The sequence below is a fragment of the Macrosteles quadrilineatus genome, unplaced genomic scaffold (assembly GCF_028750875.1).
Source record: "Macrosteles quadrilineatus isolate MER2022 unplaced genomic scaffold, UCM_ALF_1.0 Scaffold_3__2_contigs__length_128488019, whole genome shotgun sequence".
In the NCBI taxonomy this organism is placed as follows: domain Eukaryota; kingdom Metazoa; phylum Arthropoda; class Insecta; order Hemiptera; family Cicadellidae; genus Macrosteles; species Macrosteles quadrilineatus.
Window position 1 is genome coordinate 24,748,010 of NW_026542596.1, and position 26,303 is coordinate 24,774,312.

A 26,303-nucleotide genomic window follows, 5' to 3' on the forward strand; every position below is an offset into this window, starting at 1 on the left:
TGGCGGCACAGTTAAGTTGTTCACCCTGTATAGTATTTATTTATTTTGTTTTTGGCGCGTAATTGTAGTGGCTGTGGCAGTTTAAATACGTATGATGTCACGCGCCAGGCGCCAGGACACGCGCCCAAAATGTTCTGCAAACTCAGCAGTCAGCAGCAAGTGAGAAGTAAGTAACTAAGTAAGTAGATAGATGAGATGAGATCGCGGGTAATTTTTCGCTCATGTCTCTGGTAATGTGTAAAATCGCATACGAGGATTAATTTAAGTTTAATTGGACAATAGAGTGAGTAATATTATTGATTTCTATTAACTTAAGTTATCACGATTCAGTTACTGGAGTTTTAAACTTAAGTTATAGTATAGGCAAAACTCTTATGATGTGGCCAAATTATTCAAGCAATGAATCATCTAGCCCATTGTCATACTTCTTATCTTCATCTTATTAGGCCTATTCAGTATACTGTACTTGATTTCCCATTTAATTAACCTTATATTTCAATCAAGCATTTTTTCGATGCCTATTTATTTTAGGCTAATTTTCCAAATGACCATTCGAAGCTCTTTGCTAATAAGGCTAATTTTAAGGTTGGTTTATAAATTGCAAACAAGTAAGAACTTGGTTTTGTAAATTATGCATATACGCCCTGTTCACTTAAATCTTTTTACCTACATCCAGCTAGGATACAAGTTAACGTATCGATGATTCCATATAAAAGTTAGGTAAAGTTAGGAAAAACATAGCTTAGCCTAAGTTAATGTTTGTAAGTTATGGCAAAAACTAAGTTCTTAGACCTATATAGACTCATATCATCAACCTTAAATGGTAGGTCATGGTATAAATTTTGTTTGCACAGTCTAGGCATGAGCATTGATAGGTCAACCATTGATGTTTAACTTACCGGTAGGCCTACCATCAATGTGCCGATAACATCGTCGCAAAAACATCACTTTTTTCAGTATGACGTTCGCTCTCTATACTGCAATAGCTAATTAACCTGTAACACTAATACAATTCAGTTAGGCCTATGAAAAACATTGATAGGCTATTTCAATACTTGACCAAATAACTTAAGTTACATCGATGTTTTGAAAACATCGACTATCACAGTCATTATAGCATTAGAGCCTATGCCATTTTAAACACAACTGGAAACTGTTAAAAAGTGATTAACTTAGGCGTGCTAAAATAATGATTTACTAGTGGAACCCCGTCGAAATCAACGGTTAATCTTGAGGGTTTATGTAAATTCAGCTAACTGCGTTGGATAGAGTGAAGTCATTAAAATCTTAGTTATATGAAGGGAGGATAAGCAATAATAAGTATGACGATTGTGTTCCCTAAAAAACGTGATTGATGAATTCGTTTAACACAATATTTCCTACCTTTCTTTTTATCGGCTTTAGGTTGCCCAAAAGGTTTTTAGGAGTCTTATAATTGTTTGTTCATGAGTTTGTTTCATACCAAAGCCACTTTCACTATATGGGAGAATGAGTTCATATAATTAGTCTATCATGTTACGGAAAGAGTCAATATTTATTACTAACCACTAATTCCATCTGCTTTAGGAAAATCATTCAGATTGTATCCGGATTTATAAGTAAATCTTCATCTTTTTTTTATAAAAATATCTGATTCTCCAGAAAGCAGTAACATTCTTACTTCGATCTCAGCAATTTTAAATCCTTCTCTTGCCACATCGACCCATGTATTTAATCATCCTGTTCTTACTTGATAATTCATTAACTTATGGGGTAGTTTTGCCTTGGCCATATAGATCACATAAAGCTGTGCATGTATTTCGTGGATTGGAATGAACCATAATTGTAGGAAATTTTATCACAAATCTTGAAAATTTGCGGAACCAAATCCATAACCTAGTCCAGCATTGGTAACAAATTATGCATATGCGATGAGATGTGATGACACTGTTGTGTTTCCGAATGTTTTGTATGTAGTGAGGTTTTATATGCGTTGTTCAACCTAGCTACATGTGTACATCAAAGTAAAAACTGTGTACACATTTTTTTAAATAGGTACCTGAATTGACATTAGTTCACCTACTTTACCAAAACCATAGACTCCGTAGTTAGTCTATTCCAAAACTTGAACACAGCTCTCATCCTCAACGTACCGTACTCAACTATGACACAATTTTCAACCCGATTATCAAAAACTGTTATACCAATAAATGAATCTCAGGTGTTCTTTCTTGAACTTAAAAATAAATGGTGATTGAAAGTAGGAAAAAAAGGCAAGTGCCAACCTTACAATATGTATAAGCTAACCCGATAAGGAATAGTTATATGTTCCTTTGAAATTGATAAGTCACACTTATTTCATAATTTAAAATTTTCTAAGAACAATAAAGCATAGATTTTTGAACAAAACATTTCAAATGTTTCATAAATTCATCATTTTTTTGAAACTATAAAAAAACTTGCCATGCAGTGGAGAATCCATTTAAAATCATAAATAATAATGTAAACATTTAATTTTGACAGTTTCAGTAGACCTTTGAATAAAATTTTAATATTAACAGCTGGTTCATTAAAAGTAGTGTAAAATTATCCATATGGTCGAAATGTAAACAAAATTGCAGAGTGAACTTTAAAGGCCTCTGGGGCAGAGCCCCAAGGAAATTTACATCGTTTCTCTTTTGAGGGCTCACCTACAGACCAATACCTTTCTTTAGACACCACTACCAAGTTTCTACGCCCAGCCGTTTTCTCAAATTAGCTGTGACAAAAACCTCGTTTTCCTCCGTAAGAATAACATGGGATGGGAATTGAAAGGCCACTGGGGCAGAGCCCCGAGGGAATTCTCAATGTTTCTCTTTTGATGGCTCATCTACAGACCAGGACCTTTCTTTAGACACCTCTACCGAGTTTCTACACCCAGCCGTTCTCTCAAAATAGCTGTCACAAAGAAAAACAGTTTCAAATTAATATATAGATTATTAAAGTGTGTTTTTGCAATTTCTGTGTTAGTTGATCCTAACAACAATTAAACAGTAATTTTACTGACATATGGTCAAAAAACACTTTTTACCTTCCCCGTAGCAGCAAACCTAAGCACTGGTTGAATCTAATGTTATTTAAATTGGGAATTAATATGTCTTATTTATGAAAATATTTTAGTAAAAATATAATCAGACAAGTTGAAATTCGCTTAGTCTGCAGGTTTGCTGCGGCGGGGGTATTTTGTAATATGTTAGTAACTTATTTTACTATTAACTTACACGGTTTTTTATTTTACATTACTAATCTAGTCTGGAATATAGGTGTTTACCGTACGAGTAGGCCTATGGTTGTTCCTATAAGTTAGTTGCACTTGACTTTGTCTCACAAGGGATTACCATACGAGTACGGTAAACACATTTTGAACAAGTGATATATTTTTGGCCATACTACTCTAAACCAACCAAACAATAAAATAAACGGTATCAGCAATCTGACACATACTTTCTCCCGCTAGCTTGTCAACAACCCTTATCATGGCACAGGACTCAAGCAGGGAGAGTAGAACGATAATTTATGGGGAAAATCACAAAAGTAGCAAAAACTTTTAAACCATAATTTTACAGCAATAAGGTTTGAACCATTTTGTTTAGAGTTACAAGGACTATTAACATACACACAGTTAGAATCAAAATTTGTCAAGAAACGGTTTTTAGAAAATCAGATTTTTTTCAAAAGTTGCAATAACTTTTGAACCGTAAGTTATACAGGAATGGGAGTTGTAACATTTTGTTCAGAATTTAGAGGACTATAACACAAGTTTCTAAATGTTTATTAAAACAGTTTGGGCCATTTTCCCTTTAGGGTATTTTATGGGTATTTTTATGGGGAAATCACTTTTAAAAATCTCAATTACAAAAAATATAAAAAAACGCCTGGGGTTACCATATGTTACTTGCATGATAAATCTAATCAAAATCGGACTACAGGTGTGGTCTGTCCATGTACACGTCCACAAATACATGCAGACAGACAGACACACACACACAGACCAGACATCTCTTCCAAAACCACTTTTTTGGGTTCAGGGGGGCCCAAAACAGATATATCCACTCAAAACTCAAATTTTAAAAACATTTTGACGAAAACCAAACTTTATCCATGTACTATGATAAATTAGGGGGAGAAAATAAAAACTGTACTCATCCGTTAATATGTTCCCACCGACTAAAGGACTTGACAATAACTACTTATAACTTCTTATTGATTTGTTTACTTTTTGCCAATATTAAGTTAATGAATCCACCTAATTTTATACGTAGAAAGTCTTTTGAAACAGTTTAATGTGGCAAAATCTTTTACAGTGTTCTCTGTTTGGATTTTGATTTAGTTTAGTTTAAATGATAATTGCAAACAAGGTTAAGTTTATAAATACAAGTTGATATGTTGCCTAAGTTAGTTTTTTGGAGATAAATCCACAATGTTGTATATTTCTATATGTGTCCTCTTTTTCATGATTTTATAAAAAGGTTAAATTTTGTAAATTGTATTTTGTTAGTATGATCGAAGTAAACTGATCCAAACCATCCTAATCCATTTATGCTACTGCAGTTCTCGAACTTCACCTACTCAAGGACACCTGTACCTAATTAATTATGTATGTAATACGTACCCCCTACCACCAGTAGACCTAACCCAAAATTTAACTTCTCATAGGCATGTGTTGAGCTTGATACCTATGCATTTTTTAATGCAAACTGAAACTGATATATTTTCATTAATAGGCCCTTTGGTGTGAGTAGGCCTAGTTAAAAATAAATTTGAAATATAAAAGGTTAAGTTTACCTGTTAAGTGTCAATTGATCCTTGTGTTATAAATGAAATAGGCATAAGCAGTTTCGTGCTGCTAAGAGCAAATCTTCAGGTTGTAGGAACGTTAAAAGAAAGTTTTCTCATTCGTGAATGAGGTCATCAGCAAATTTAGTACACATAACACGAAACACATACGAAACGACATTTAGGTATTTACAATAAAAAACCTTGGCCAAATAGGCCGAACACGAGGTGCGTAACCGGTTGATGATGAGTTTTCTTATCCGTTAATGAGATTGTCAGCACGGATGAGAAAACTGTTTTTTAACGTTCCTGTAGTTATTTCATTTATTACACAAGGAACAATTGGCGCAACCGGTACTGATTTTATTACTAAAATATTTCTATAAACAAGTCAACCCTTGTTTTATTATTCTCTATTTAAATTACATTATATAGTAGAACCTCTTTAATCCGAACCCCCGTAATCCGAACGTCCACTAATCCGAACGCCTCATTGAACTGTAGCCTACTCCATACACAGTACAGTAGTTCTTTATTGTATACGTACACACAGTAATTGTTTCTATTGTAATGTAGATTACTTTTTATTAACTGTGTTTACTACTGTATTAAATAAACACTGCATTTTACTCTGTAAAGCATTTGTTCACTTTTCCTGTAACAATTAAGAGCCAATTTAGCCATGTTTTGTCTATTGTTATGTAAAAACAACAATATGTTCTGTAATACGAACTATTCAATAATCCGAACTACCCCCGGTCCCAATTAGTTCGGATTAAAGAGGTTCTACTGTAGATTTAACGAGTAGGCTCGCTTAAATCCACCCCAGGTATAGAGAGATATTACTTTAGCCTATATCTTTTTATAGTTAATAAGTAAAAAAAATCTTATGTGTATTTTGTATTTTTTTCAGGAATGGAGTTTTACCCGGTATCTCATATGTCTCCCGTAAAAAGAAAGATTTTGGGAGACATTAACAACACAGCTGATTCCCCAATATCGCCCACAGCAAACCTCAAACTACTCACTAAAGTTGCTAGTCAATGTGACTCAATAGAAAATGCCAATATTACACCAACTTGTAAAAAGGAGGTAGGCCTATCTGAAAAGAATGTACATCCTCAGATAAAAGGAAATTTGCGGAAATTTAAATCCCTAGGATTTTTATGTGACAAGTAAGTTAACGTTTTCTTTGGACATTCTGCATGATGGTGTACCATTACGTTATGTCTGAATTGCAATTTCAAATAATGTTTATTATTATTGTACCCAATCACTTAATCATTTAGGTTTTTATCGCAAATTGATTTGACTTATTGTAATAGGAATGTTTGTAAAATTAAAATTTAGTATTTAAATACCCCTGACACAGCAAACCTGCAGACTAAGTGCATTTCCATATACCTCGCTGGATTTCTACTAAAATATTCCCTTAAAATCGTGAGATCTAATTTATCATTTAAATTACATTATTTTCAATGTATGAGTACCGGTACTTAGGTTTGCTGCTACAGGTAAGGTGATTGATGTTTGTTTTTTTTATTTTTATTGAAATGTTGATAGCGTAGTATGAAATAAACAAAATTGTTAAATTTGATTCAAATATATCTATAAACAAGCAAACTGCAAAATTTTTTTTATTCTCCATAAGAATAACATAGGAATTTTAAATTTAAAATTTTTTGAATGATCTCCGTAACTATTGGGCATAAAACAATGCCTCGATATACAAAGTTATTTCTTTTTTTAAGCTCTACAAAATAGTTTGGAAAGAAATTGTGAAATTTTGTGATAAGACCCTCCAACTAACACCCCCCCCCCCCCCTAAACCCCTGTTTCCATAGTCTGATCATGCTAGTTCGCGAACTCGTTCGAATAAACAAAGTTTTACACGTTTGTACTAAATTTCACCTAATTCGGATCATTTTTGTTCAAAAGTTATTGAGCTAACGGACACACACATAGGTATATATGTGTGTGTATATATATATATATATGAATTTTAATGGAGGATGTTTTTGGCCTCTGGGGACCTCAAGAGGACAAATTAAATCGGTCCCGGGTCTTGATCTTATGAAATTAAATGAAATGTGTTTTGTCCTTTGAATTTTTGCAAATTATTGAAAATGTAGTAAAACAGCTAAAGTTATAGCATAGTCAGTTAATAAATACAAAATAGCTAACTAGACATAATGGGACATGTTACAATACATATTTTAAATATTACTATTAAATAATCTTATTCTTTAGACAAAATTGTGGCATTTAGAATAATGGAACTGATTTAACCCCATAACCAACAAAATCCAACAGTACTTAGGTCTATTTGCTAACTCTACTTAAAAATTAATACAAGGCATTTCAATCAAATCATTTAGAGAATAGAAGGGGTTGTTCAGAAGCCATTTGTTGAGTTTAGTTTTAAAAGTATTTTCAGGATATTTTCGTACCGGTATTAAATGTATTAGCTTGTTGTATATTTTTAATGAGATTACAATATGGCTTTTACAAGTTTTAGACAGTCTGAAAAAATCTATGGTAGCAACATTTTTATTCCGTATAACGTATTTATTAGAATATATAATATTATACAGAGTCAAATAAATAAATGTTAATCACTGTTGAAATTTGTAGTTGAATGAACAGGGGTTTACAGTGTTCCTGTAGGGGCTCATAAGATATAATTCTAACCAACTTCTTTTGTAAGACTAAAATTTCCTCTATCCTACTGCTATTGCTGTAAAAAATAATATTGTATCTATCTAAAAATTGATTGAAAATAAGCAAAGTAGGCCGTTTTAATATAATTTTGATCTATACAATGTACATTAGTTTAGTCATAAGACAAATTACCCTTGAAAGCTTAGAACTAATGTAATCGATATGAGGTCCCCAGTCTTATCCAGATAAATATGAAGAAATTTAACATTGTCTACATAGCCATCCAACATATTTAATTCACACGGTCTAAGGCTAAAAACAGTTTTTTGAGTTTTATTTTTATTTTAAGAGAAAACCATTAGATTCAATCCAGATAGATGCTTCATTAATTGAGTTTGAGTTTATTTCTTGAAGTAGTTTAAGATCGGGATTAATATTTAAAAAGTTGTGTCATCTGCATACAAATAAGTTTTACTTTAGTTATATATTCTGGGATACAGGATGTTAATACAATTTGAAAATAAAAGAGAACCCAGAACAGACCCCTGAGGCACGCCATATTTTATTTTTAATTCTTGGGACCATTCTCCATCAATATTGACTTTTTGTGTTCTATTGTTTGGGTATGACTTGAAAAAAGAAAGTGGAGTTCCGTTGGTACCGCAAAAACTTAATTTCATTATTAGGTGATACCATGAGACCTACAGTTAAAGCTTATTCCCTATATGTGAAATTTGCTAAAAATCATCTCACATTAGCCTATGTTTCTTTTTTCAAACATATCACAATTTTACCAGTAAATTTTAATGTCAACACATCATATGCATATTAATGTAGTTTAGTACGAAGGTCGTTTAAGTAAGGGCTTTTTTGTGTATAGTAGTGATGGGCGATACGGGTCAATGTATCAATACTGCGTATCGATACGTATCGGAACGTGGTGTATCGATACGTGTATCGTATCGTATCCTCATGTATCGATTTTTATCTGTATCGGATAAAATATCGTATCGTATTGTTTATTTATAATTAAAAAAAAAATTAAATATCTCAAATATACAAGCTGCATAGACAAATACTATGTTACCTACAAGCTTGTAAAGAGGGTTGTAATAGGTTATTAATAACTTATTATATTATAAGACCTTCCTGTGTCTTTTATTTGTATCAAACATACATACATAACCTCCAAATTCCGGTAAATCCTCAAATTGGAAAACATCCTAGTTTTTACACAGGGATAATTAATTGAACCAAAAAGTACTAATAATGATGGTGGGTATGCCACCAGCCACCTACACATTTAATAGTATAATATGGACAATGAAGGTCCCCACTTCCATTAATGGTGGCCCTAGTTTTGAGGTTATTTGCAAAACTTAGCTGAAAATACATGTTTTATCAGTGTTTTTGAAGATGCTAGGGTAAAATATCAAATTTCCACTACTACTTTTGAGGGGAGGAAGATGGGAAGACAAATTTCTTACCATAAAAATAAGATTTATATTAATAAATAAACAATACGATATTCGATACGATATTGGCTATAGGTGTATCGATACGGGCATATCGATACAATCCCACGTATCGATACAAAATATCGATATTTTGTGGTCCTTGTATCGATACGCACATCACTAGTGTATAGCTTCTTATTTCGCGTGTACGCCGCAACGCTCCTCTCCGCATGTGATATTAGGTCAGTGATACGTTTTTTTACAACAAGAAACATATCCAATGCCAACATTCATTGGAGAACAAGCTGGTCTAGTGGTAGAGCACAGGACTTTCGTTCCTGAGATCCCGCCAAATCTCCAATGGATTTTATGTAATTGATAATGCTGCAACCCCTAGGTCTAGCCTGAAGTAATGTGAAAAACAATCCCAGGCTAGTACCAGATAAAACATTCTTCCTTAGAAGTTTCCTCGTCCTTATGATAGAACAGCTGAAGCCAGTATTGTTAGTTCTGTCTGGTGTACTGTAGAGGTTGTGTTTTGTTTACAATTTGTTTCTTGTTATTTCAGTCATTTAATAAATACCTCATCTTACCAAATAAAACGATCTAATCATAAACAATAACTTGTGTCCTAACTATATAAACAAACAGTAAAGCACAAATAATGAAATTAACCTTAAAATAATAGAAACAAAATTTTGTCGACACTAGCAATCAGTGTCACCGGACATGAACTAGACACAAAAAGGGGGCTTCCAAATGTACAATGAGATGAGAAGTCTACTTTCGTTGGTTAGTCTATGCTATGTTAGTCTAAGTTATTGTTCTCTTTTCTCCTAGCGTCCTAGGACAAAAAAATTCCAAAATTCATCGCCATATGACTAAAGATTATGGCCCTAATTATTGCAGTGTAGAGTGCAGAGTAAAAATAATCGTGAAAAATCTTTTCCTTTTTTTCTGTGAAAGGTCTGGGTAGGCTACCCTCCAAAAATTCCTTCCGAAATGGAAGTTTTTACTTACATTTTTCAATTCCCTAGCCCATTTCTGCACTTAACCCTTGCTCATTTCATTAAGGCCATAACTTCACTCATCTAGCGAAGAATGTTGGCATCGGATACTACTTGTGGTCAAAAATGTGTATCACTGACGTTATCTTGCATGCAACGGGGGATTCAATAATCTTGAAAACACACGTCAAAACGTACACCTTTGCTACAGAGCAGCAAATGGTGCCATTCTGTTCGCCAATGATGCCAGTTAGTGGTGTGGAGCCTTGATGCGACCTACTCTCAAACCAAGAAGTTATAATAACAAATGGCCCTTACTTAAAAAAACCCTTTGCATATTTTCATAGTTTACAACATTTTTTTGTATTTTTGTCAGGCCAACTAAAATTTTTGTTGTGCTATTTTTTACGGTGTTTGAGAAGTTATCTATTACAATTATCGATGACATTTTCTATCAGGATCAGTAAAAAAAGTGTTCACAAGCGTTTTGGGATCTGAAACTGATCCCATCCTCAGGAAAGGAAGTACCTTTGATTTGTAAACAAACCCAGCTAAAGCTAGAAATTCACATAGAACAACCACACGGAAAACTGTATATAGTAGTCATTACTGGTCTCACTTGCACACCATCTTGTAAAGTCAAGCCCATAGAACCCCCCTTTGTTCTATTCTAACCTATGGTTTTGTTTCAGGATTCATTTTGTTGCATGTTGTTTTCCAGTAATTCCTTATTAAGGTTCTGCCTAGTTTTATGTTTCATAATAATTATTTCACAGGTTTTTGAAACTTTTTCCGCTTGACGTCTCAGAGTATAAGACACCCGTTATTCTTCTCTCAGATCTTGCTAAAGTACTTGGTGTGGAGAAACGGAGAATCTATGACATCATAAATGTTGTGGAAAGTCTTCAAATGGCGACAAAGGTTTGTCATGCATAAAATTATAGAGTTAATTTTTGTAAGTTACATTGCTGGAATTGATTCGGATAATCGGAGTTCTACTGTATAGCAATGTGTGGAAAATGTTGATGAGGGCTGAGTAAAGGTCAGGTAACCAAAGTTGTTTTCAAAGATAAGTTGTAAGCAGTAAATTTCAGTTTAGTTATATAGATCTTATTTCTTGCCTTTTATTGATTACTTTGTTAACTGAACGGATTCATTCATACAAGCAGACAGTTCAACCGTATTTCGTGTGAAATCGCACAGGTCCCCCTTGTTTTATTTATTTTAGGTGTTGGTCTTATGACTAAGTAACATTTTATGTTATTTTAAAACTATTTACATGACTGAAAACTGACTAGGTATACATGCGGGTTTGCTGCAACTAAATTGTTTCTATATATAATTAGATGGACATTGCTTTAATACTTGTTGTATACAGGTAACACATAAGAAAAATTTAATTAGTTCAAAATATTTTTATGGCTTATTTAAGTATAGGTACAACTCCAACTATCCGGATTAATTGGGACTGGTTCGCATTTGGATGATAAAAAAATCTAGATACAGTAGACTTCCTCTTATCCAGACTCCTCGGGACCGAGGCCAGTCCGGATAACGGGTTTTCCGGTTAAACCTACGTCCCCAAAAACTCATTAAAACAGACTGTTTACTGTGATATTCGACTTAAATTTAGGAGAGCATTGTATTTAGACACGTGATCACTGGTCTCAAATTTTTCCCACGAGAACAGTCGTTTCAGTACTGACCACTTCCTGCCGGTCTAGTCCGGTTAAACCAATGTGCTGATAAAAATTGTCCGGTTAAACAGATGTCATTTCCGCCGGGAGTAGTCCGGTTAATCCGATGTCTGGTTAAAAGGTATCCGGATAAGAGAGAGTCTACTGTAGTTGGATTTTCAATAATAGAAATTTGCATTTGTCAGATGACTTGTCACCCAGTGATCACTGTGACATCGACTCAATACATGATAGACACAAAAAAATACACACATTAAAATATGCCAATGATTCATCTTGCAAACTGCAATGAACTTTAATTTTTCTGGACGATTTTAATTTGTTTCTCCTTAGGACGATCCAGTTGATAATTACAGCTCTACTATGCTTGAAACTGGTGAATGAAATATAAAATATTATTTTGTACAGATCGGCAAAAACTCATACTCGTGGTCTGGGAGAAGAAAACTAGCAGACATTCTCAGCCAGCTGAAAGCATATGCTGAACAACTGGGTCTAACACAATATGTAAGTAATGACCATTCAATCCTCATAGCCGCATCTTTTTTGTCCTAGGACACTAGGCACGAGCCTAAAATCGTTTTCCACATTACTTCAGGCTAGACCTAAGGGTTGCAGCATTATTACTTCGATAAAATCCATTGGTGACTTGGCGGGATTTGAACCCGGGACCTCAGGGACCGAAGTCCCACGCTCCTTATAGCCTAGACGTTCTAATTCATAAATCAATTAAAAAGCTACAATGACAATTTCTAATCCCACAGTACACTAGATAGGCCTACCTAAATTACAATTACTCTGGTGTTTGAAAAATATTTTAAATGGTAAATAACTCTTCAGCTGCTCTTTGAAATTAACTGAATTTTCATCACTCTCATGGTGGGCAAATCCAAGATGGCCGTCTTCCATGAACTGACAACAACTTTTGACATGGAGGAATGTCTAATTCTATCAATAGTCAAAGGTAACAAGTAATAACTTTTACACTATATCCTAGTTCCTATCACTAGTGGTGTTATAAATAATTGTTCTTATCTAACCTCAAAGTTTATTCTTTGAAGTGCTTAAAGGTGTAGCCTATATTTTTCAAGACGATGTGACAAAAATGTTTGATTAATAAAAAAAAAATAATGTGGTAATTACCACATTATTTTTTTAGAATCTTTTCTTGTTCTTTCCAGTAAAAAGTTTAAAAAAACATTTTAACTATTAGTATACATCAAAGCTCATTGAACTAAACAATATTATGAAAATGTGTAAATCATCGAAATAAGCTATGTCTGTGTAAAACATTAATATAAGCTACCACTAAAATAGAGACCTTTCAGATTTCTATAGGTTTGAAAAAAATCGCCACTGACACTCTATTTATGTTTTACGATTTTTAATCCTTACAAAAGTAAAAATATTTTTACACCGTGAACTTTATTATACTTCCCCGCTTAAATCTTAACCTTTGTTGAAAATGATGCCAACTGCATTTTCCATCCAGTAAGGTTGGCAGCATGATCTAATTGTGCGGGTGTTTAGGTACGTAGAGAACAACTGAGACGAAATCTTTACCTTCGTGTTGGCCAAGACGAGGTGGACTCTTGTGAAGGGGACGGCACGTTCATACAAAACTCCAACATTGCCAGTTTCTTCAAAAATGAACGCAGAATTGGCATTCTTTGCCAAAAGTTTGTGATGCTGTTTTTGGTTTCCCTTGAGGTGAGGTATATTATAGTTTAAAAGTAGCTTCATTTTGTAACAGATTCTCATACAATAGCCTAGTCAATAAAGGTTTTGCATCGGAACAAATTAGTGACAAGCAAACCTATATGCCACTAATACAAAAATATATATATATATTACCAAAAATCCCCCGGTACTTTCCCCCCAACCCTCCTCAAAGTCAGGAATTGCAACGGTTTACTAAACCACGCTTATATATCCGATATAATTTATTTCATTGCAATAATTTTTAACTCATTGTATTCCTTATTAACTTGTGTAAAATATAGTTTCTATACTTTTGCGATCAATTTTATGAAATTCAACAAATTTTTACTATGATTTTTTAGTTTTTCTGCCGTAGTATTTTTAATCTACGAAGAGAGATAAAATATTATTTACCCCCACCGCAGCAAACCTGCAGACTAGAGATGTTAGTTATCGTTGTTTCCCAGCAACACAACAGCAACGTTTTTCGCCCGCCAATAACAGGTTCACAACAATCAATAACAATAACAAGTTCGGTTGTGTACATATCTGGATAACTGATTTTTACAACAAAAGGTTTCAATTACCTGTATCCGTCAAGTGGTCCTCGATTGTAGTTGTTTGACTACAGCTGTTTTGTTCCTGAATATTACAAACATCAATATTTGCTCCCAAAAAGCTACTGAATTTCTTTTTATGAACAGCTGTTTTTTTGTTTTGAAATTTGTTCTGTGTAATCCTTATGGGAAAAAGTCAACCTTTGAGTATGCCTTGCACCTTTAAGGGTAGGAATTTGTTATTCTAAAACCTTATTGAAAAACTACATATTGAGACGAATCTTTTGACACCTTAAACGTTGAAATTGGTCCACAAATAAGGGAGGAGTTGTGTTAACAAAAAAGGCTTCATGTATTATATATAATATACAGATGTAATGTAAAAATTTGAAGCCTAAAAAACGTGTTGCATTCTCTTGAGATGGTCACCAACAACTAATGACAATATTCTGTGTTAAGTGATCAATCAATCAGCTGTTTGCTATGATACTGCATTGTTTGAATTAATATTCAACCCAATACACTAGTAAACTCTGGTGAGATGGTCCTGAACTTCATCTATTTTCTTAGCTTCAAACGTTCATATCACATGGGAAGTCTATTCTGTGTATAGTCAATGTTTGAACTAAGCAGCAACAAAAATCTGTGAAACATTACGAGAGAACTGTCAAAGTAAGATTGTTTACAATAATTATGTTCATGTTTTTAATTTAATAAATAACTTGTGATATTGTGCGAATGTTTGATAGTTAATTTTTTATATTGTTTAGGTGCAGTGGTAGGACATTATAACTATGGTAGATTTATTGTATGTAATACAGCATACTGTTGATAAAAGAACCAAATTTTATCAAACTCTGTACTCCCCCATTGCAAATGCAAAGCTTGAGCATAACTGCAATAAGCATTTTAGCGAATTTCCCATATAGGGAATAAGCTATTACCGTAGTACTCATGGTAAGACCTGGACCCGGGACCGATTTTTTTGTTTGCTTTGATGTCCCTAGTAGCCAAAAACACCATCCGTTCAAATTCATATATATATATATATATTTATATATGTGTCCGTTAGCGCGATAACTCGAGCAAAAACGATCCGATTTTGATGAAATTTGGTACAAACGTGTAAAGCTACGTTTATTCTAACGAGTTCGCGAACCAGCATGATCGGACCATGGGAACAGGGTTTTATGGGGTAAAAATGGGTTTATCCCATTTTTGAATCAAAATACATAAAATTTTGCAATTTCTTTCCAAACTATTTTGTAGAGCTTAAAAAAACAAATAATTTAGTATATTGAAGCGTTATAATGCACCTAATGGTTACGGAGAAAATTCCAAAAAATTGTAATTTTAAAATTCCCATGTTATTCTTATGGAGAATAAGTAAACTGTTGTAGTTTGCTTGTTTATTAACATATTTTGCCCAAATTTGGAAAATGTTTTTATTTCTTACTAACTATTAACATTTTACATAAAAAAAACACTTTTACCCTCCCTGTTGCAGCAAACCTAAGTATGTGTTAAACTGATTCTATTTAAATAAGGAATGTGATATTTTTAAGGAGACATTTTAGTGTAAACCAATCAGGCAAATGGAAATTCGCTTAGTCTGCAGGTTTGCTGCGGCGGGGGTATTATACTTATATGCCAACCCCGTACAAAGGACGGGTACTCTGCTAGTCTATAATATCAAGCTATGATGGATTTGAACTTTTGAGAAAATCATAACCCGTACACCTATCAATTAAAAATTGCATACTTAAATGTAAGGTCTTGATATGAAACTTACCAAAAAATATCAGTTTTTCGATAAACCCTCTCCTAAGGACAGGAACCTCATTTGAAGGGATGTATTTTATCACATTTAAAATATTGTAGATACATCAGCTGTTGGATTTGTTTTTGTTTTAGTTTGTTTGTTTACTTTTCCTTGACTTAACCTTTTGATTCTTCCATAGATTTCTATTACATAAAGATAAATGACACTACGTTTTTCATATAATGTGGGATTATGTTCAAACCTTTAAATTCAGTTTCAATTGTTTAATTATTAGTTCAGTATTATATATTTTATAAATACGGCAATTTATGTTGCAGACAAATGTTGTGGATATAATTAAGAACAAGAATCAAAGTGTTGGGACGGAGCCTTATGTGTTCAAACAGGGAAAAAGTGCATCTGTAGAGTATTTTTCTCTGTTGGGACATGGGCATTGATAAAATTAATTTACATCAAGAACAAACACTTAATCATCCAGCAGTTTGCATTGGACAAAACGGTGAAGAATCACCATATCTTCTTTGCGTTCTCTCCTCATGGCGGGGCATGGGCATAGCAACTAGTTTACAGAACAATATTTTTGTTTGTCCATAAATAAAAGAACCAGCTAAGTGTTAATTATTGTGTTCAGGGAGGTCTGATTAACTTGGAACTGGCAGCCGATGTGTTGGTGGCCGATGATTGCCAACAGAACAAGACGAGACTGCGACGGCTATACGACATTGCTAACATTCTAATGTCTCTGGGCATCATCACAAAACTGGACGATGTCTATGGATGGAAGAAGCCAGTGTTTCAATACGTTGGTCCTTCATTGCAGAGACTGGGTAAGACATGTAGATCAAGATGTTTTGTTTGTTAATCCATCAGTCTCACTGCAGTATTGAAGAATAATATAACCACATCAGTAAAAATTTTAAAATAATCCTGCTTTTGGACGTGCTTGTTTAAATTGGCCTTTATAGAAGAGCTACCACTGGTCTAATCTACTTCACTGTGTACTTTATTGGGTATAGTATTTTATTTTGAGGTGTAGGTGATATTTTAAGTTATTTTACAAGCTAGCCTGACTTTGTCTTTCATGTTGCTGTTTTTTTCCAGATAACATCAACTACGAAAGTGCCTTTCTCAGTAACCTGGTCAAGACTGAACTTTCCGACGGTGTCAGCTCTGATTTGTCTGGTCTGTAATCTGTAGTTTTCAAATGTTCTGTAATTTTTTATGGACATCACTAAGATCCTATTTTTATAGTTAAATTACCACTTGGTGATACATAAGGTACTACTGTAATAATCATAGTGATCCAGAGGCAACGCCACCATGACGTTTTATGCTTATTTGAGCATTAAACTTGTGCATTTTGTTTAAGAGCTTTTCAAAATTCATTCTTGTTTATTTGTTTAGTGCTTTTCATATGAAATCTTAAGCTTGTTTAGTTTTTATCTATATTTATCCTACAAACCAAGCTATGTGATTGTTATCAAACATCGTAATGTGTAGAATATTTTTGACAAAGCCTTAGATACCTGTTTAAGGGGTTTTTGCTTATTTTGTAAGTTTTGAAATCAGGGGATACACTAAGTTTGATATTTTCATTATATGTATCGACGTGTGCAAGACAAAAGGGTGTAAGTACATATGATAATCCTATGTACTTATGCCCCTTCGTCTTGCAAGCCACGATATGGTAGGATTCTGACAGTTAAATTAATTGCAGGTTTTAATTGTTTGATTGTGTTTTTTCACAGAGGACAGTAACGACGTGATAGAGGGAAAAAGCAGCGTAGAGACAGACCATTCTTACTCCATGGATCTTTCAGCTGCAGCAACGCAGCAGCCTCCTGCCAAGAAACGGCTTGTGTTCGGGACGGACAACAATATAGTCTTGGCCACGAACAAACCCGTTGTGATACAGAGACCTGTGAAGCCTGTAACTCTAGCACCACCAGGGACTCGAATGCTGCGCTTGGTAAGCTCAGCCAGAACCTCTCAACCCATAACCAGTGGTGGACTCTACAAAGCGCTTAAAATCGGAAACAGTCTTCATTTCATCAAAGTAGATGACTCTTGAGTTTTCTTTTTACTTTAGAGTGATGTAATTCTACGTAAGAGTGAAAATAGTAATCTTGGGAATCAAATGCCAAAAATGTTTTTTTGTAAGATACGAGTTAAATTTTTTTTATTGGGGGGTTAAAACGGTATTTAAGGGTGTGTGGTAAGAAGGTAATGGTAAATGTGCAATAAAATGCAAGTCAGTGTACAGTAAGATGGTGTTTTAGATAATTATTGTTATCAATGTTTTTAATCATAGTGATTTAATTCATTACAAATTGTATATTGATTCATATCAACGTTTTTGTTTTATAGCTCTAAAGATTGTGTACAGTGAACTTAAATAGTGTGTTATTGAATTGATCAGTTGTGTTAATTTTTTTTGTGAAAAAATCTGAATGAAAATCTTTATTATATAATCACTAAACCATACAATTAATAATGTCTTTAAATCAGTATATTTTACTGTTAAATAAAAGTAAGATTATATTAAAACCTTTCTTCAGGATCAGTTTTTAAGTTACATTTATGTAGTATATGTATTTTTAATCCAGAACAATATTCAAATTGACACAGTTATATGTATCTGCAAAAGAATTTGTACCTCTTTAGTTTTGTGATTTTGTCTCATGTCAACTGCACAATAGTTTAAAAGTTCTTTCAGTCCAAGACCAAGAGAGAAATGATGAAGTCCTTAAATTCTCATTGTTCCACTTGCTGCTTTAATACATATCATTAATATAATGAATTGTGCTATTTTGTGTTATGTATTTTGATCTCTTGATTTTAAAAGGAATATCAATTCCTTAAATTGTTAATAATGTACGATTATTATTATTATATTAGGTAATAAGTTCTTTTTACCATCATTACCTTGTTGGGATAATATCCCACTCTGTGCCTTTTAGAGTTAATTTATGTGCTCAATCGTTTAAGTTCCCAGTGTAGTTAAGTGCAGTAGAATTCTGGGAATTCCTCTTCAATTTGTATATAAGATGAGGTATTGGACCCTTCCATCATTCTTGTAGAACCAAAATCTGTCAAACTATAAACGCTTATCATCAAATGGGTGATTCGTATGTACCACATTTTTTATTGATTTTATCCAAGTACTTACAGTTTTGTAACTAATATGGTTATCAGAATTCTGCTGTTGACTGATATTTTTATGGGAAACAGTAAATACTAGTCATTCTGTCCCAACTTTGTATGATTTATTTTGTAAAAAATATTTTAATGTATCGTCTTCCAACAAAGAGTGTAGAAGTTAATGCATTTTTTAGAAAAACAAGAGTTGTTTTACATCATGAATAAGCCATATGCCAATTAGGCTATATAAATTACTATTATAATTACAGCATTATGTTCCTTTGCTTTAAATTACAGTAAGTAATTTTAGTAATAGTAAATTCAAAGTATTAAGTCATTATGAATTTACTACTAAATGCTATTCAAAGATGATCTCTTGGTAATGATGGTTAAGGTATAAAATGTTTATTTGACTGTTGTAGAAATAAGAGAGATTTCAATTAAATTTTATTTTATAGAGAAGGATTTAAAAATGATATTTTTGTTAGACATGCAAAGATTTAAAATATAGATTTTTAATACTTTTAATTTATTTTTTCCAATCCAGCCTTCCCTTACATTTGAGACTAATTGTTTGTGGGTCGTAAAAATACAGTGTTGTCGTTCTTAAAATTTGAAAGCTTTGATTGCAAATATGTATCATGTGAACTGTCAAAATTATGCAAAACTACTTACAGTAGTCTTCCTCTTATCCGCACTCCTGGGACCGAGGCCAGTCTGGATAACGGGTTTTCCGGTTAAACCGATGTCCTGAAAAACTCGTTATGTAATCCAAATATTTTACTTAAATTTAGGAAAGCATTGTAGACACGTAGCATTAGAGACGTGAAAAATTGTCTTGTTCAAGATATGTAATTTCCGCTGAGTGTATTCTGGTTAAACAGATGTCCGGATAAGAGGGAGTGTACAGTATCACAAACCAAGTAAAGAGTAGTCTTCCTCTTATCCGCACTCCTCGGGACCGAGGCCAGTCTGGATAACGGGTTTTCCGGTTAAACCGATGTCCTAAAAAACTCGTTAAATGTAATCCAAATATTTTACTTAAATTTAGGAAAGCATTGTAGACACGTAGCATTAGAGACGTGAAAAATTGTCTTGTTCAAGAGATGTAATTTCCGCTGAGTGTATTCTGGTTAAACAGATGTCCGGATAAGAGGGAGTCTACAGTATCACAAACCAAGTAAAGAGTAGTCTTCCTCTTATCCGCACTCTTTGGGACCGAGGCCAGTACGGATAACGGGTTTTCCGGTTAAATCGATGTCCTGAAAAACTCGTTATGTAATCCAAATATTTGACCTAAATTTGAAAGCATTATAGACACGTAGCATTAGAGTCGTGAAAATTGTCTGGTTCAAGAGATGTAATTTCCGCTGAGTGTATTCTGGTTAAACAGATGTCCGGATAAGAGGGAGTCTACAGTATCACAAACCAAGTAAAGAAATGTAGTACACCATGATAAAGTTTATCCAATGGAAATCAAGTACTGCTTCCCCCCCCCCCCCACCTATGCCTCCACAGCCAAAACCATATGCCTTGGGGCTATACCTATACATTTCTGGGGCCTTTGTGCAGGTATTTCTCTAATGGCAGTTGCCAGGGCCTTGAAGGAAATTTTTCTCTGTTGAATAATGAATTTCACCGATAATTTGTCTGAAGGTATTTGTTTTAGAGTACCGGTAGAGCTTTTATTCTCCTAATTGCCATAAGCGGGTGCAAAAATTGCGCAAATGAAAATCACATTTTGCCAAGTGTATAGCACCAATCATAATTATCCAGAACCAATATAATTACCATAATTACTAAATATAAATATTACAGAGGTTAATGATCCCTCTGTCATCGCAAAAGATTTCCAAGATTGTATCGCGCCCATAAGACACGAAGAAGATGACGGTTTAGTAAAATTTATTTCTGGCTGATTGCATCTTCATGTTAACGCGAACTTCAACACTGCGAAACAGGTCTCTGTTTTGTCGTAATGGCAGGAGAAGTAGATGATATCGCTGTGATCACCGAATATGTTCACTGTTTCACCATGAATGTTCATGCCCAATTTAGTTGTGATTACAGATGTCCAAACGGTCATGGAGAAAATTCAAAAAAAGGTGTACCTTATTTAAAAATTCTCATGTTATTCTTATGGGTAAAATTAAAACTGTTGAAGTTTACTTGTATATGGATATATGATGCTAAAATTTGGCAAATTTATTTCCCTATACTATTTACGTATGGTTAAAAAACACTTTTTACCTTCCCCGTAGCAGCAAACCTAAGCACTCGTTAAATCTAATGTTATTTAATAATTGGGAATAAATATGTGTTATTTATGGAAATATTTTAGTAAAAATGTAATCAGACAAGTTGAAATTCGCTTAGTCTGCAGGTTTGCTGCGGTGGGGCTATATTAGTAAATACTGTAGATTCTGGCATTATGATATGTGTCACGGTCACGGTGTCACTAATTACCCTGAACAAAATATTTTCACTTAAATGGTTTAAAATAAATAGTATAGTACATTTCTGAATTTTTTTTAATATTCGTGTTTGGAATAAAATACCAAATACTGTAAGGTAGAACAGTGGTGCACTTACTTCCACCATGCACTTTAGCACGGACTACGACTACGGAGTCCAGCTAGCTCAATGATGCTTTTGGTGAGAAAGTGAAAGTGCGCCCCTCCAATGGTAAACAAACACGAACGAGTCGTCTGCGCATTCACGTCGCGCACACACACAACTGGCGATAGGACTGCTGGAACTGGAACTCACTTGTTTAATTCCATTATTCTTCCAGTCTTCGCTATCTGTTGGTGACAGTAGTGCGTGGAGACTTGCTTTTCATGCGCGTTTTGTGTTACGCATGTGGTGTGGGCGTTTTGGATTATTTTATACCTAGGTAAGTTTTTTTAATTTTTGCAAGTGGTTTCAATAAGAGTTTTAAACGTGTTTAAGGTTATGCTTTTGTTTGAAAGAAACCCGTTCAAATTTTAACGCGTTTATGCAGGATTCGTTAAGTTTGATAACGGTAAATCTAAAAAATAGATATAATAATTTTGGAAGTTGTTCAAATTGTTCTTTGTATTTCATACATATGTGTTTTATCCTGTAGCAAGAAGTAAGAATATAGATTAGAATATTGGTAACAAAAATTTTACCGAATTTATTGCCTGAACACAGTAAGTTACCTACATTGTTTTTGCAAAGCAAAGTTGTCATTATCAAACATGACTACCTACTCTTAAATGATATGTTAATTATTTCACATCTCAATTATTAAGATTTTGTGGTTATTAGCGAAACAGTGTTTGTACTTGTATTGTAAGGCTTCCGAGAATATTTTAGGTTTGAAGTTTAGTTTTAGTTTCATGAATGTTTGATCGTGTACGGTACGTGTGTTTGGTGTTGATAAGAGTCCCTACAGAATTGGCGAAAAATTGCACTTACCATTACTCTGTGGGTACCAAAGGATCTCTGTTTTTTTTTTTTTTGTTTGTCATAGATATTAGGGTGTCGTATGTCGTGAAGCGACGAATTAAATTGCCAAAAATAACTACCCTAATTCAGAAAGTTCGATTATTTAAGAATTGCTACACTATTAATTTGCGTAATCATTGTTATAAAAACAGAGAAGATTCCTTACAGCTACAATAGAACTTCACAGAGATTTATGTTCATTTTTGTTTGCTTGAATCAAAATCGGCTCTCAGAATTGCAATTTGCTGTATCACTTGGCTTTTAATACTGGGCAAGTGGTACAGAGGTACAGTTAGCATTGCAGTCGGCGAAACATGACAACTTGACCACACGGTATGTCAATATAATGTTACAACACATCGTTGTAGTATATAGTCAAGTGTATACAGTATTTAGTTGCATGCACCAATTACGTCATTTACCGCAATTTATATATTTTATTTATGTTTGTTTTTTCTGGGAATTGTTTTAGGAATTGTGTGACAACCAAGCACGACGAACGTGTTTCTCATTGCATGCTATAATTAGCAAAAGTCAAGGCAACAGAAATCATGTATATGTCAGATATGTCAAATGTGATTGCTTTGTTATCACACCATGTCAACACTGCAGGTACTACTGCAGGCCTACCGCAGCCGTACTAACATAACAACGTCAATTATGTACAAAATGCACACTCGTACTGTCGTCTCAGTCAGCACGCATATCCGCACTTCCTTTGAGCCATTTTACTGTGACCGAATAGAATATCGATTGAACATACCTTTATCTATACTGCAGTTCAGAATTAGTTACGGTAACAATGTTTATTTATTCCCTGGTGGCAGTAGGCCCTACTTGTTGTGTTTATACGCCATTCGTATTTTTAAGTTGTTTATGCTCAACGACGATTCAAGTTAAATCCAACCAATGCAGATTGAGATTTTTTAATGTAGTACCAAAACGATTTTTATTTGTAAATGGTAAAATCTGTCATGCCGTAAAAATTTTGTTGTTATGGTGTGTATCTAGGTTTTCCAGACGTTTGGAATTTCCCCGGTATTTATTTACATTGTAACCATAAAGAATCATTATGTTACTCCTCCTTTGAGCTTAGCTTATTTTATAAAACATCTTCACATTTAGAAATCGCCTCCTCTGGTCCATAGAGGATGTTCGCTTGCAGTTGCTGATGTGACCACGACCAGGTTTCTAAAAACAAACTGGTTCCTGTTGAGTCATCTGGAAGTTGGCGGAAAGTACAAAGGGTCTTTCGTGACGAGTATTGAATGATATTTTTCATTACGATGAAAAAAAACTACTTCATAAAACTTAAAAAATATCTGATATTTCGTTTTCAATTCAGTTTTCTAATCTAAACACAATACGGCTGCACAATTAAGTTTATTGTAAAATTCAGCTGATTGAACATCAACAAATTACCAAAGCTAACCGGGAACTTCAGTTTTTTTTTATCACAATTTTATTTACAATCTGTTCATTTTTAGAACATTTAGCAAATACAATAACAACTTTTAATAAAACGTTAGTTAATCTCTGTCCATTGACAGAGCTAACTTAAAAATATTTAAATGAAAAAATAAATATGTAAATAAACAAGGGAAAATTAAATTGTTCAAACAAAACGTGTGCTTAGATCCAAAACATGAATCCTTTTTAGCCTGTATATACTGGTACTGTTGTCCAAGAGGTTTAGAGCCAGGTGATTAGGGTGATTTTCAAGTTTCTTTAAATATTTTGCACTAAATTTATTTCCTCTTCAACCGTAGGAATTCCACTGTCCTTGTGAAGGATATTGTTATTAACATACCACGGGGCTTGCAGAATGAACCTTAAAACTGTTGACTGAAATCGTTGGATGATGTTTATGTTCGACATACTGGATGTTCCCCACAGTTGGATTCCATAAGTCCAAATTGGCTTCAGGATTACTTTGTATAGTAATAATTTGTTTGCAATGGTCAATTTTGATTTACTATTTAGGAGCCAGGAAAGATTTTTAAATTTAGATGCATTCTTTTGTTCCAGAACTTAAAACATACTTCAGTTGTAACTATGTTGATTTCAGGCAAAGTATTGTTAATCCAGTAAATTTGTATTTAAATTTACTCATAGCGAGAAAGTTTTGGGGTAGTTTTGATTATTTCCATTTCTTATGTATTTTGGGGTGCTGAATCCGAATCTGAGGTTTGCCAACAAAAATTCTTGACGCAACATTGACAAAAATGAGAAAAATATGGAAAAAATGATATTTTTTGTAATATTTAGCTTATAACTCACAAACTATCAACTTTTTGTTATTAGTCTATATGATAAAATTAAAGTACACAAAATTTGCTACAAAATGTACCCCTAATGTGGTAATCTCCGATGAACCGTTTAGGCTCCAGGACTATTTGAAAATTGGAACATTTTGTGTTAGTTTTTAAATTTTTCCAATTATTCTGTCAATGACATATATTCATTGTATATGTCCAGGCAAAGGTCTTATATAAATACAAAGTGTTAAAATTGATTAATTTTGTGTTACTGAACCGTTGACATTTTATTTAGTGTACAGAAAAGTTACACGATCTGTTGCCGTTTAAATTATCCTCGCTCAGAGGGTTGTAGTGAGGCAGGTTCTGGCAAACGTTTCGATGCATTATTTGTGAGCATTCTAGCTTGTTCATCTGGACAACTAAAAAAAGGTTAAAAGTAAAAAAAAATACACATAGTAATAAGTAATACCAAAATTAAAATTATCAAAATTAAAATAACAGCAATCTGTTAATCATGTAATATCGTATGCACCTGATGACGTGATATTTAGATATACGTGAATATTAAAATTTTATGTAGGCATATACTGTTGTTAAGCATTTATATTGTGTGTAGATTTAACAAGTTAATAAATAAAGGAATGTGCGTTTGGTAGGTACTATACTTACTTTCTTACTTACTTAGACTTTAGCATCACAGCCTATTGTACATCCTCAATCGTATTGGCACCCATTATAAAATTGTCTGTGTAAAATTTCAAGACTGATGCATGGCTTAGAGTGATTGGCACTGTTACCATAGGCCAGTACTAATTTTTTTCACCCCCATTCATTCACCCGAATGTTAACTCTAAGCGAGTTATGTCCACACAGCTGCTTGAGTTGGGGGCAGTGAGGCAACTTGGATTTATTTTTCTAGCCAAAATTTGTATTGACTATCTTAAGTCAATTAACCCTTACCACTCTCATGTAGGCCTATGCCCTACGCCCTAGGACCTACAATCTATCAAATCTACACACAATGTAAATGTTTAGCAACAGTATATGCCTACATAACATTTTATTATTTACGTATATCTTATTATCACGTCATCAGGTGCATAAGATATTACATGATTAATAGATTGGTGTTATTTTAATTTTGATAATTTTGATTTTGGTATCACTTATTATTATGTGTAATTTTTTACTTTTAACCTTTTTTTATTGTCCAGATGAACAAGCTAGAATGCTCACAAATAATGCATCGAAACGTTTGCCAGAACCTGCCTCATTACAACCCTCTGGGCGAGGATAATTTAACGGCAACAGTTCGTGTAACTTTTCTGTACACTAAATAAAATGTCAACGGTTCAGTAACACAAAATTAATCAATTTTAACACTTTGTATTTATACAAGACCTTTGCCTGGGCATATACAATGAATATATGTCATTTACAGAATAATTGGAGAAATTTAAAAACTAACACAAAATGTTCCAATTTTCAAATAGCTCTGGAGCTTAAACGGTTCATCGGAGATTTACACATTAGGGGTACATTTTGTAGCAAATTTTGTGTACTTTAATTTTTATAATATAGACTAATAACAAAAAGTTGATAGTTTGTGAGTTATAAGCTAAATATTACAAAAAATATCATTTTTTCCATATTTTTCTCATTTTTGTCAATGTTGCGTCAAGAATTTTTGTTGGCAAACCTCAGATTCGGATTCAGCACCCCAAAATACATAAGAAATGGAAAAAATCAAAACTACCCCAAAACTTTCCT

At 33.5% G+C, this 26,303-nt stretch overlaps 3 protein-coding genes across 4 annotated transcripts in view; 2 read left to right on the plus strand and 1 right to left on the minus strand.

Annotated features, from left to right (window-relative positions):
• Positions 1-26,303, minus strand: part of LOC128988369 (SUMO-activating enzyme subunit 1) — a 162,603-nt gene that overhangs the window by 18,715 nt on the left and 117,585 nt on the right. The window lies entirely within an intron of this gene.
• Positions 177-19,304, plus strand: LOC128988367 (transcription factor E2F7-like). 2 transcript variants are annotated; one of them, XM_054409606.1, is made up of 8 exons: positions 177-283; positions 5,708-5,969; positions 10,696-10,840; positions 12,025-12,123; positions 13,147-13,326; positions 16,289-16,484; positions 16,759-16,839; positions 17,406-19,304. In XM_054409606.1, the coding sequence occupies exons 2-8, from the start codon at positions 5,710-5,712 to the stop codon at positions 17,726-17,728; spliced, it is 1,284 nt and encodes a 427-aa protein (XP_054265581.1). In that variant the 5' UTR covers positions 177-283; positions 5,708-5,709; the 3' UTR covers positions 17,729-19,304. The 2 variants fall into 2 exon arrangements, with proteins under 2 accessions (XP_054265581.1, XP_054265582.1); XM_054409607.1 differs by lacking the exon at positions 177-283 and having other exon boundaries at positions 5,714-5,886.
• Positions 21,560-26,303, plus strand: part of LOC128988371 (CD151 antigen) — a 29,332-nt gene continuing 24,588 nt past the window's right edge. The window contains exon 1 of the mRNA XM_054409612.1: positions 21,560-21,694. The gene's annotated coding sequence lies outside the window, so the exon portion shown is untranslated. The remainder of the gene's footprint in view (positions 21,695-26,303) is intronic.

What these genes read in the sequence shown, in the direction of transcription:
- LOC128988367 (XM_054409606.1), top strand. Translation starts at nt 5,710, where the DNA reads ATGGAGTTTTACCCGGTATCTCATATGTCTCCCGTAAAAAGAAAGATT. An exon ending in CTAGGATTTTTATGTGACAA is followed by an intron (nt 5,970 to 10,695) that starts GTAAGTTAACGT and finishes ATTATTTCACAG; the next exon opens with GTTTTTGAAACTTTTTCCGC. An exon ending in TCCTTCATTGCAGAGACTGG is followed by an intron (nt 16,485 to 16,758) that starts GTAAGACATGTA and finishes GTTTTTTTCCAG; the next exon opens with ATAACATCAACTACGAAAGT.